Source organism: Seriola dumerili, unplaced genomic scaffold (assembly GCF_002260705.1).
Source record: "Seriola dumerili isolate Sdu_G_001 unplaced genomic scaffold, Sdu_1.0 BDQW01000025.1, whole genome shotgun sequence".
NCBI lineage: Eukaryota > Metazoa > Chordata > Actinopteri > Carangiformes > Carangidae > Seriola > Seriola dumerili.
The window spans coordinates 21,764,931-21,778,481 of NW_019174280.1; the positions used below are offsets into that span (position 1 = coordinate 21,764,931).

General features: G+C 41.4%; 1 protein-coding gene across 1 annotated transcript in view; it reads right to left on the reverse strand.

The window, feature by feature from the left end:
* Positions 1–5,259: 5,259 nt before the first annotated feature.
* The window catches only part of nt5dc1 (5'-nucleotidase domain containing 1), a 55,874-nt gene continuing 47,582 nt past the window's right edge, over positions 5,260–13,551 (reverse strand). Inside the window, exons 10-12 of the mRNA XM_022767144.1 lie at positions 10,956–11,129; positions 7,696–7,864; positions 5,260–5,374 (exon numbers count right to left, since the gene is read on the reverse strand). Of these exons, the coding sequence (XP_022622865.1) occupies positions 5,262–5,374; positions 7,696–7,864; positions 10,956–11,129 (456 nt within the window). The 3' untranslated portion in view covers positions 5,260–5,261. The remainder of the gene's footprint in view (positions 5,375–7,695; positions 7,865–10,955; positions 11,130–13,551) is intronic.

Sequence of the window (13,551 nt, forward strand, 5' to 3'; positions counted from 1 at the left end):
ACCCTGCAGGCACACAGCTGGCCACCAGCTTTGTTGACTGAATGGAGGTTGTGGAGTTATTATTAAAATTTGATATCAGGACATCGTCTAATGCCAACGTCAGTTTGATCTGGAATACTGATGTCAATCCAACGTCTTCCAACCCAAGTAGCAAAATACCCATACACAAATGTAATATATGTGCATATATTGCATTTCCATATATGAAACATATGTTCAAATACAAAAAAAATGAACTATATGAAACTTAAATATTTAAATATATGCACATATAAAAATTTTACAATGGGTATTTCGTATATGTTATTATATATTATATCTTCATATATCCAGAGGATGTACTGTATATGTGTGATAATAATATATCCCCTTATAGGTGATGTATAAGGCAACATCACTCTTGCTATAGGGACTAGTATGTCATATATTACATTTCTTCATGGGTAAATCCGGCCAATACTTGGGCCACATGCTTATTTTCTTCTGGCCCAGTATATGCCCGGGTTCCACGGCCTGAATTTGCCCCTTATACAGCATGATCGTCAGATGCTACTTCCACATCTGGACCTATTCTGGGACACACACAGAAAATCTTGCGGCTGTCAGACAATATCGGAGGATCACAGCCAGAATCTGCCCAGATGTGGAAGTGTATATAGGCCAGACTTTGGCTGAGGAGGCAGGCATATGTTGTGCCAGAAGTTTCCTTTAGCTATCTTGGAAACGTCTCATGCCAATGCCATACTGACGTCTGCTAAAAGTCACAATGACAATTAGCCAAGGTTGGATTTTGACATCAACCTGATATTCATTAGTCCAACATCTTTTTGATGTCCGCCGCCTGCTGGGGAGAAAGTGTAGCTTTTAAACACATTTTTCCTCTTATAAATGAAATCTTGTCTTTATAAGCAATAAAACAAATACTTTCAACTGAACTGATTGTACTACAGGAAAAAAAAAGAAGCTTCTTGAATAAACCTCTGGGAAAATTAACAAGGCAGCTCTGGTGTCAGTAATTTTGTCAACCTTGTAGTCATTAAGAAGGCTCTCAGTCATAAAACATTAAATATGTAATGAATCAGTATGCTCAACTCACAGTGTGCTTATCTGAATCCTCAAACACAGAGACCAGTAGACCAGTAAAACATTGTTGTAGAAGAGTAAATGGATTCGGAAATGTCGACAGTGATAAGGATCAACAAGGTATCTGGGGAGGGTACACAGGGGCTTTTTGTCATCAGTCTAAAAATTGATATAAGTTTAGTTTTTAAAAGAAGTCTGATACCTGAATGAAAGGTCAATTGGAAAACATTCATGACTATTCATATTCAGATAGCAGAGAGGTTTTAGCTGTCAAATCACAACAGCTGGGAACTACAGTGCCCTACAAGCCCAAAAATATTGAGACCAGAATATGACATTTTGACATCTGTTTCAGTATCAGCAAGTATTGTGCTCTTGAAATTTATAACTTCAGTCAAAACAGCCAGAGCTAGCTCTTCAGAGAGACAGCCAACTACTAAAGCTACATCAAGTGAAAGCTAGCTGTAGAGAAGCTACTAAGCTAACCCTAGCTAATGCTAAATTTACTTTTTCCTGCGCTCAGTTTGCAGTTGAAAAACGTCACATTCACATTTTGGCAATTCAATATGTTAACACACAGCGTAACTAATGTGGCAGTAGCTAAATCTTATGATGAAGAAGAAAAAAAAAAACAGCTAAACTTTGTTGTGGCTAAAAGCTAACTAGCCTAGCTTATAAGCTGTAACTGCCACTTTTGACTCTAGTGGAATTCATCATGATTAAGTTGCTCTAAAATGAAACAAATGAAAGCATCACAACCTTTCTATCTTTTAAACAATTTTTTGGCCAACCTAAAAACTCTTTTTCTCATCTTGACTGTTTGTATAGCTACTGCTTTCTGTCTTTGTAGGGCAGTACAACTGAACCCTAATGAGGGACTGGTGTGAGACAGGGCTTTGACTCTGCACAGTCATCCCCTAAAGAAATGCTGCAGAGTAGTTCAATGACCTGTGATGGTCTGATGGCCCCATTAAACCTGTTCAACTCAAGTCCACACAGCCACAGTAAAAGTCGGGTCAGTTTTATTTACATAGTGCCAGATCATAACATAATATATCTGAGGGCTCTTTTGATATAGAGCAGGTTTAGAACGTACTGTTTACAATATTATTTACAGAGACCCAAGATTCACCCGTGTCCCCAAGCATTTGGCGACAGTGGCAAGAAAATACTTTCTTTTAACAGGAAGAAACCTGGAGAAGACCTGGGCTCTGGGCAGACAGCGAGAGAGAGAGAGAAACGGAAAGAAAGCAGAGGGAAAGTGAACATTGTACAATGCAAGTACCACATATAGAGATATAATAATAATTGTAGCAGTGGGCGTTGAGCAGGATCACAGATCCGGAGGCGGAAATACCAACAGAAAGCAACAGGAGGAGAGAGAGGAGAAAGCAGAAAACTACGGGGGAGAGACGAAGCCATGTTAATAACATCAATTAATGGGATATGAAGGAGTACAGAGGGAGAGGGAGAGGAAGAAAGAGGAGCTCAGTGTATCAGGGGAAGTCCCCCAGCAGCCGAGGCCTATAGCTTTATAACCAAGGCTCACCTGAGCCTGCCTCAACTATAACCTTTACCAAAATGTAAAGTTTAAATCTAATCTTAAACGTGGAGACGGGGGTCTGCCTTCCAGACCTTTTTAGCAAAGTTATAAATTTGTTTTAGTGTTTGAGGATAAATCGGTAACAGTTGAGAGCAGGAGGTGGTGAATTTTGTCTGTAAGAGTTAAAATTTTATCATTAAAGAAGCTCATGGAGCTACAGGAATACATGGCTGCAAAGAAACATGGGGTTCTTTTTATTTGGCTCTATTAATGAGGAGTATTAGTCTGCTCTGGCATCTCAGGCAGCCTTCCTATATGGCGAGATTCCTCCAGATTGGTTTTGTGATGTTTGCTTTAATTTGTCACAAGGTACAAGGCCTTTTTTTTGCTGAATTTCACAAAGAACACTGAGAAACAGGAAGCTTTATGTAAGAAAATTGTAGAACATTTTATTTAATTGACAGTACTTCAACACTTGAACACAGAATTTAACTTTCCCTGTGTTTTCAAGGACATAAGACCACAAATTAATCCAACATAAGGCAAATGTGCATGTCAAATTTTCCAGGTCAGATGAGAAAAGAAAAGTACAATCACCACAGCTGTATGCATAAAACACTTGCACACACAGCACAAGAAATAATTCACTTTGGATGACCAATCTCACATACACGCTGACAGCTGTGTGCTGCTTATTGTCAAAATATTCCCTCTTCAATTGTGAGATGATGGTCATCTTAAAGGAACACTTCGACATTTGGGAAATCCTCTTGTTTAACGATTTACCTAAAACCAAATGAGAAGACTGAAACCAGTGTCATCTCTGTGCGCTTGGCATAGAGACAGGTCTGGCACGCCTAGCCTAGCTTAGCACAAAGATTGGCTAGCTAGCAGCTAGCCAAAAAAAGCTGGTCTGGCTCTGTTACTAAGTACTTTCAAAAAACTCCATCCGGTTTTAATTGCACATTGAAGCTTGTTAAAGTAAAACTTGCTAACCGTGCTGAACAGTTGACACCGAACCACCTGAGAAGTAACACTGAAGATTTCCAGATTTTGCCACTAGTTCAAAAAGTCATGGACCATGATAAAGCTGTTTGCTGGCTTTGTTTAAATTATTCAAAATAAGTATTTGTTGGTTATCATTGTGGCTATGTCAGGTTTATACCAGAATCTTAATGAAAATGTTCTCTGAAACAGAAGCGTTGAATATCTAACCTTCAAATCCAAACTCGATGTGGGTAAATTTGATCTGAACTAAACCAAGAACCGACCGAAGAATTATAGCACATAGCAAGTTTGCTTGGATCCACTCAGGCCTCAGGAAATATGGACCTGCAGACCCAAGACAGAGTGGAATGGGACCACACCTGGTTGGTTTTCAGTTACTAACAACAAAGTAGATGAATGAAGACTTCTACTTTGCGCACAGTCCCAACTCTGTTGCCAAACGAACCTGGGAACTCATGGAAGTGACTCTTGAATTAGTGACAAGTTTTGCTAGCTATCAAGACCAAACACTGTCGAATGTTTTGTCCAGTCTTGGTGCTAAGTTACGCTAACGACTTCTAGCATGCGCTGAGATGAACCTGATATCAGTCTTCCGCGACAGAAACAAGCAAACTTCCACAGATTTGCCCCAAACTGAGTGTTCCTTAAATATTATGGCACAACTTAGTCTATGCACACCGACAAAATAACCATTCAGAAGTCGGTTAAAGCATATCTCAATCTGGTACTGCATATAAATGAAGCACAAGTTTTTTTTGTTTGTTTTTTTTTTACACAATCACTCAAAGAGCACATGTCACCTTTGCACCAAAAAAAAAAATTAATAATACAGAGAACATCTAGCATAGTCTTTATCATCCATTATTATTATTATTGTTTCCCAAGAGTTGTGTCTTTTGAAACAGCCAGCACAAAGGACGGCGTTGTGCCAGTTCTTTAGCAACAATGACCCGAAGGTTAACACCTTCCACGAAACTGACACAGTGGAAACATCAGACCTTAAACCTCATTTCAAGGTTACTAAAATGCATACAGTGAAACTATATTTAAAAAAAAAAAGAAAAAGTAAGACTTCACAATAACAGTGTTATACAGAAATACTGCCACAATGATTCCAAAGGACTTTTAAGGGACAAACACACTGTGACCATCTGGGTTTTGCTTACAGTAGATAACACTCTTGAGGTAATCACTTTAGGGAAAAAGAGGTGGTAAAATGTACACTTTATTCTGTAAAAGTTAAAACAATCTACTACTGAAAATAAAGGAGGGGGGCTTCACACATTAAACAATAACACTACATCTCTTATTATTACTGTATGCAGATACATACATACATACGTATTTCCACGTATACGGTACACTAAACCACGAAACGACGTTCAAATGTAGGCGTTATTACAGAGAGATACTGCAGCTTACATTCACATGGTTTCTCTGAACGGATGAGGAGTGTATGCTTCCTGTGCTCCACAGATGGCGGAGGGGGTCAGGTGGGAAACTACAGGCAAAAAAATGGAGGCACATTCCTCTCCTGAGGCAGAGGGGTATGGGAGAACTTTTTCTTTTTTTTTTTTCAAACTTTTTCCTTTTTTCTTTCTTTCTTTCTTTTTTTTTTTTTTATTTATTATGACAGACTCTCGCACCTCTTCAGCAAAGAATCCGGGGGCCTGGGGTAGTAGCCGGTGGTGCAGGGCTTGTCTGGAGAAAACCTGGGGAACTTGTAATCCAGAGGGAGATCTAGAAAGTTCAAGATCAAACAGGAGAAGAGTCAGCTGGGAGATATGAAGTACATGTACTGAACTATTGATGCTGACCGGTAAATGATCATGAGGAATGATTCGTTGTTCAGAGGAAAGGAGCACACTTTGTTCCTCACAGCAAAGTAGTAATCACTCGGTCCAGAGAATTTTTGACTCACCAGTGTTTTATCTTTTGCCTCCAAAAGAGACAACTCTGGCATACAAAAAATTATAAATTACAGGCCTGGAAACACAAGTGGGTTGAAACAGATGCAACACAGACCCTGGGCTGGGCAAATAACCGAAAAAATCTGAAAAACAACATTTAGAACCTCTAACGATTTAACTTTGCTCATCATGTCGGTTAATTCGGTTAATACTTTCCCCAATGTCGGCCTTTATAAACTGTCCTCTTGAAAAAAAAAAAATGCTCCCCTGCGTTCACTCAAAGAGAACTAATATATTTTAATTTTTTGGACTTTTGGAAACACTGCTGGACCCATTCTCTCTTTCTATCTGGAAAAAAGAAACGTCTTTGTTCATTACTCATGTCTTTAGATTTTCCAAAATCAGTTTGGAGAACCTCAGGGGTCTATTTTTAGCCCATTTTTATTTTCCCTACATGCTACTTCTGGACCATATTAATTGTCACGTCATCTCTTTACATCCTAACTAATGCGTTTTTACTTTTTAAAATGCATCTCTTACTCCACCCAGACAATACTACTGAAGCCTCCCTCTACTGCCGGTGACGCCAACGGCTCAACAAAAGAGAGAGAATGATAAGCGCCAAATTAATCGTTCATTAATCGGAATCGAAGTAAAAGTTTGAAATAACTGTGATATTGATTTGAATTCATAACGTCCAGCCCTACCACTTCCATCAAGGAAATCCAGGACATGAGAATCAGGACTTGTACTTTGATGAGGGAAACATTCGGCAACAGCTGTAGACAAAAGTGACGGCAGACCAACAGGGTTCGATGGAACTGGAGCAATTTCACTCGGATTCAGACTCGGCCAGTGTGAAAACAGCCCTGAGCTCATGGTTATATGCGAGACTGGCATCATTTTCTCCAGGAACTGCTCTGCAGCAGTGGCAGTTGGAGCTAATTCTAACTTTGGCTCCACATCTGTGTCTGGTTCAGTCCCTGTTTTGACTCTTGTGAGTGTTTCTGTGTCGAGAGATGAAGAAATCGTTTGATGTGGCAGATTGCGAACCACTAAAAGTTGAACATCAGATTGTTTTTTTCCGGTTTTTACACCATGAATTTGATTCTCATGCATGTTCTGTGTACCATATGGGTGTATTTAAAGGAATACACAGCCAAACATTTGATCAGTGCCTTGTTGAAGAAAATCAGATGTAACGTTTTGTTTTTTAGCTGTTTGTGGTTAGTACAAACTCAAAACATGCTAAACTGTTTACCTGTTGTCTTGATAAATTCAATATAATGTTCATTTCTATGACAAGCAGAATCATGTCACACTTATCACTCTGCTCTAGTTTCTCCCCTTGGCGATAACACTGTTTTCACCTGCTCTGCCATTCGTTCATTCGATTTTAAAGTACCGTCAATGAAACCGTAAAGCAGCTCATTTCGTATAGCCCTCCGTTGCTAATTAAATGAATGTAGAAGAAACACAATAATGAAATGATTTCACTGGGAAACCGTGAAGTATAAACTGGTTCTCTCTCTCTGTCTATCTGGAAAACAGAAAGTTCTGTAATTCCGTTAACATGTCTCTAAATTGGCCAAAAGTGGTTTTGGAGTACCTCAAGGGTCTATATTGTGCCCATTTTTATTTTCCCAATATGTTACCTCTAGGACCATATTATTAATTGTTATGTCCACGGTCAAAATGCTGCGTTCACTACAGGACTGTCTTGCTCTGTCATTATCGGTAAACAGTATATTTCTCCAAAGGTACGAGCTAATTTTATGATTCTGATATTGCGACATTAAAACCTGTAGCTAATAATCCATTAAGTTCGACTGCAACTTTGTTCAGTTTCTTTGGACTTTGCACACCAAAGGATTTTAGTCACTGGATGCACAAATCAGGAGACTTCATCTTTTCTGTCTGGGCCCTGAAACTCCACTTAGTCGAGTTGACATCTTCTTTTAAAATCACTTCTCAAATAAAACTTTAACAGTGGAGGTTATGCTAATTTAACCTCCCTCTCATTTTAGCTAATTAACTCACTTTGTCATTTCTAACTGCCTTGTTTTTTGATCGTCTTTTTTGCTTTCTAATCTTCATCTCTATACATTATCAGCATTTTTGTCCTGTTTTTTTCCCCCTGCTACTACATACCTGCTATGTGCTCAACACTAGGGATGGCCATGGTGCTGTATTTGTGAATGCAGTGGGAGCACCAGGTCAGTTTCTGGCTCTCCTCGTCCCCTCCTCCACTTCTATGTACGTCGACAAAGTAAGAGCCCCACTGGTTGGACACGGCGGAGGGCGACTTCATGCCCTGCTCCTGTTGGGACAATCGACACACAAACCAAACTGTGCGTCAAGATTCAGAGATTCACTCTCAGGCAAGTGCAGACATGATTAAAGGAAGTGGGAATTCCACCATGAGCACAGGGAATATAGGGAGACTTCAAACTGGCTTCGACCCAAGCAGCTTTGAGGGTTATTTTCAGAAATGGAATGAATCATTATTTCTGAGAAATCCCCCGCCGGCTTATTCATAATCACTCATACAACATGAATACATCTAAAAGGCAGAAAGAGCTGATAGCAGCAATGGCTGTGACAACAGGATGTGAAGGGAGGATGTGATAAGATACAAACCTCACAAGCCTCAAAAATACTGTTGTGCTTTGCACAATATCAACTAATGTCATCACAAACTGTTGCATAATATAGAGACAAGGAAAAAAAAGAAAAAAAAAGAAATCATGTTATCATGTCGTTGTGGAGATATGCACCAAATATATAAATATATCGATATCTAAATAAACGTGAAAAAGAACCAGAACCCAGAAAGTTGCCTGAGGTATTTTTTGAAGATGGGGAAAAGGCAACAGGGTGAAACACAAACCTCTGACCTGAATTAGCAGAGAAACAGCGACGCAACTCATCACAGAAGATACTCAACAACCCTTAAAGTGATAGTTGGGGTTATTTGACAAGAAGCTGAGTGATGTGTTTTAGCCACTTTAAAAAATGCCCGCTGAAAAAAGGACCAATAGGATGACCACGTGCAGAGCAGCACATCACTCCTGCTGCTTCTCCAAACTGGGAGAGTGCTGATCTGAATCCACTGCAGGTATTGATTGATTGATTAGTTTGATTGATTGACTTTATTTTCCACCTCAGTGGAAATTCGTCGGAAAAACTCCTTTCACCTGTTTTTATACTTGTTTACTCTCTCAGTCGGATTGCGCCCTAATGGATGACATCCACGGCAAAAACTGGAGAATCAAAATGGATAACTGGTGAGCGACAGGAAGAGTTAAAAGGAGAGAGTCAAGAGACAGATGGTGAAATCAAAAAGAAGGAAATTGAGCTTCCCCTGCTTTCAGTTCAGTCCTGAATCTCCAATCATTAACCAATTGCTTTGGCCTCTGTATTGTTATGGGGTCGCCACTATATCTGAGATTTTCATTGGGAAAAAGGTTGGACTATGAGACCAACACAAAACATCCCTTCAGGCAAAGCACATTACTTTTTTCTGTGTAACTAAACAGAACACTGTCTGCAGTGTGGAGCGCCTGCATGAGAATCAGACAGCTGCAGTGTTACTGCCATGCACCATCAGATTGAGTATTAAAGATAATACTGACAAATAGATAAACCATAGGAAGAGGAAGTCTTTGAAGACTCTAATCTTTCTCACCATCGAGATTTCATCTGTGCCAGTAATGTTGTTTATCTACTAATTTACATAACGTCTATATACAGTGGGCTGCAAGATCACAATTAGACAAATAATATAAGCACATTTGAACTCGCTTTGCCTGACAACAGATATTTTAAGCTTGATCAAAACAGTGTTAAAACAGCAGTCGACCGCTGGAAACACCACAAACCAACAGGAATATTTGTGCTCTGGACCTAATGGGAACTCTGGGGTGAAAGTGTAGACACACACGTTCCACGGAGGACAGTAGTTTTTGGGGCGGGGAGGCCCATTAGTAAATTTGTGCCCTGGGGCGTCTGTGGCTGATAGGAGTCATTATTAGAAATACGACAATGAAAACCACGTTGTGATAAACTGGTATCATAATGATCCTTCGATGCAGTTATTCATTAGTTCTGGATCTGGATCAGTTGGACTTCTGCAGGTCATTACTGTTTGGACTCAGCTCTGGTACCTGCACAGTGTTCAGTGAGTGGGATCAGAGGGCTCAGGGTGTATGAGGCCGTTTAAATACGTCTTTTTCTATCTGTTACACAATCTAAACAGCAGCTTTTGGACACTCCTTTGCATTTTGGGAAAAAAAAAACAAAAACAGGTCCACTCCTGGTTTCGTGTTTCTTGCTAAAAGACGACTCATCACTTTCTGACTGTCAGGATTTCAGCGTCCTGCTGGTTAATGTTAGAGATGCACCGATTCCAATTTTCTGGGTTGATTTCGCTTTTAGCCGATTCAGATTTTCTCTCTCAGATCTCTAACTGACCGTGACACAAACGTTTCATGTGTTCACAATAAAACACTGACTATTAACTATTACATAACTAGATGAATGTCTCTCTTGCTCTAAAGGAGTGTAAGCAAAACTCCTTTTTTTCGTTACAACTCAAGGCACACGTGTGCGAGCTGCAGACGCACAGATGAGGTCGGGGGTGTGGCCTGAGTTTTAGCTGCTTTGCCTTTGCTGGCTTCTTGTTATTGGAGTTGATTGATGGTGTTTTAAGTGTCTGATTAAGTTTATTGCTCCAAGTGTTTTCGTGGTTATTCCTCCACGACTTCCTTTGGCCTTTACAGGTATTACAAATTGCGAGCTACGTCGACGGCATGTTGTGTGTGCGTGACGTGAACCACAGGGCGGCGCAGAATCTCATCGGATATCTGAGCCAGATTTAGCCGGTCACCAATCACAGCCGATCGCTCACAGCGGACAGATCAAGAGCAATGATCAAAAGTGATCTTATCATCTTTTTTTATTCCACGCATTCTTCTTCCTTCACCTCCATTACCCACAATGCAACTCAGTCAGAGATTGAGGTGTGTTACGTTAGTAGCAGCTAATGTAGCCTGGAAAGCTCCTTTTAGACATTTATCACATTTCACATAAAAGACTTTTTACAGCTGTTTTCAATCTGAATTATGTGGAACAGACTTTGACGTGTAAAATGAACGGACATGCGCTTTAAAGTCTACATCACCAGTGACTTTAAAAAACTTACCCACAATCCTCTCTGGGAGCTAATATACACATACAAACACACACTTGATGATGCAAAAGAAGCTTGTAGGTGTGTACTGAAATGGTGGCGGTGGCTCAGAAGGAAGAGGCTCACAGAGGTGGGGGTGGGGTTGGGGGTTGGGGAGCGAGGATTGTGCTGGGTGGGGGAACCGGCCGCTAAACGGAAACAGCTGCTTCAGTGAACTTACCTCAAACTTTCCCTTTTTCTCCAGAGGCTCCACTTGGGCCTCATTAGACATTGCCGCGTCGCTCTTCGGGATCCCCTCCCCCTCCATCTCCTCCACTATCATCACCGTTTCCCACTTCCCGAAGCTGCTGGCGGGGAACATGTCCGACCTCATGCTGTCTCCAAAATACACCACCTGCAGGGCGAAGACGACAAGAGGACAGAAAAGGACAGCTTTTTAAAAAAAAAATGTTTTATTGTCGACCGCAACGTAAATGTTTCAACGCATATCCCCCCTCCCCCCTCCCCCTGGGTGAGCCAGACCAGACACGATGAGTCTGCAAAACACATTACATCCCCTTTGACCATCACATCTCTTTTGTGTCCTCCGCCTCTGGAAAGAAAAGCAAGTTGAGGCAGGCTTCACTGAGACGCATTCCAACACTGAAGTGCAGGAACACACCAGCTCACAGCTTCAGATCCAGCTCCCTTCAGATGGGAGAGGAAATGGAGTGAGGAGGAGGAGGAGGAGGAGGAGGAGGGGTGGAGATGGCTGGAGATTAAAAACGAAAAGACAGAAGTCTGCTGACACCCTGAACACAGGAAAAAAAAAAAAAAAAAAAAAAAACCTTTCACAGTCACAACAGGATACAAAAGTGAAAGAGCAGAGGCCGGTTCAGAGGAAAACATCTCCAGAGGCCAATTTTTTATTTGATTTTCAGACCTGTTTCTACAACTGATGGACATACATGATATACATACATACTGTATATATATATATTTAGTATGTGGTGTGCGTCCACCTTGGCTCAGCAAGTAGAGAAGCAGATTCTCATCTCGTCTTGTTACATCATCCATCACAGAGAATGACACCAAGTTTAAATTGATTTTTGTTTTTGTTTTTTTGCATTATCACGACATGGTAATACAGACTCAGAGTTCAATAACATGAACTGACACAAACTGATGCAGACGTAATCACAATCAAACAGAATGGAAAGAATTAAAAATCAATAAATACCTGGAATAGTGGAAACAGTCTTCAAATGTATAAAAAGTGCAAAACTGAACACATGGTGCTTTAAGTTTTAACATTTTTGCACAACTCAACTATTAAAAAATATAATTATTTGATTTGTTTTGATGCCTCACACTCCACTGGAGTAAAAGTTTATGAAGTTGGTAAAAGGAGATCAGGTTGTAGCTCGAGGCTGAAAACTTCCAATTATTCTGATTTTTCTTTTCCCGCGAAACAAAAAAAAAAATTGACTCTGAATGAAATATGAAGACCTGAAGAACTTTTCCTTTTCATCTGAATAATTTGTGTGTGTGAGAATCATCCAAATGAAAATCCTGCTCTTTATCATCGTCTGAAATCTTTCAGATCAAGTTTTATGGCAGCTGCATCATGTAAATCCTGCAAAGACCATAAAGGCCATAAAGAGGATGTAAGACATTCCAGTAGCTGCCTGTAAGTCCCTCCCCCTCACAGAGCTGAGCCTCTCAGGCCGACTGTACCACATGTAAACAAACAGTCGAGCTAATCGGGGCCGCTGCGGGCCGGGCCCAGAGGGGAGGAGNAATCAAATCTCTCTACAGGAGTTACAACGCCATAAAGAGGATGTAAGACATTCCAGTAGCTGCCTGTAAGTCCCTCCCCCTCACAGAGCTGAGCCTCTCAGGCCGACTGTACCACATGTAAACAAACAGTCGAGCTAATCGGGGCCGCTGCGGGCCGGGCCCAGAGGGGAGGAGGGGTGGGGGGGCATGGGGGGATGGGGGGACGCGGGGTGGGTGGGCGGGGGCTGGGGGGGATCACATTTCCACCAGGAGTTTCCCGGAACTGGCCACATCTGGCCCTTCTCCCCCCCCCCCCAAAAAAAAAACCCTGCGCACCTCTCGTCGCTCGGCAGAGCTGCTGCTGCCAGAGTCCCAGGATCACTGTGATAAATATTTACAGAGGCCGCAGATTCCAGCACAGAGGCAACGTATCATAAAAGAGACTCATTGTGGATGGACACAGTTACATTAGCCTGAACCAGACGGAGCGCTGCGTGAGTCAAACGCACCTTGAAGTGAACTAGGCTGCAGGCTACGGTTAAATCAGCTGAGAGGACCCCTCCCCTCTCTGCTACCTCGGAGCGCGACGTGACATTCTTCAGTGGTTTTAAATGCTCCTTTTAAGTTGTTGTATTTCATCCTTAAACCTGAGCAATATGTACCGTGCCACAGCGCAGCTCATGCTGGTATCGGCCAAGAACTTTCCCGAGCAGCCCCGAAGCTCCAGGACGGGACCGGGCAACGCAAACAAAGAGTAAAGCTTCACGGTCATTTGCTGAATGGATTCAAATATACTGAACAACGTCTTAACTCCCATTTTTCACAAGTTAGAATAAAAGATCTAAGACTTTTTTTCTATAAACACAAAAGATGCACACACTCGTTAACACAGATACACCTTGATGAGATCCTGAGGCCCATTGACCTGGACTAGAGTTTGTCCACAGGCCGTCTCGCCCGGCACGTCACCCATTGAGTGTTGTTTGGGATCTGCGTGAACATGTTCCACTTCCTGCTAATACCCAGCCACTTCACACAGCCACTGAAGAGGAGCGGTC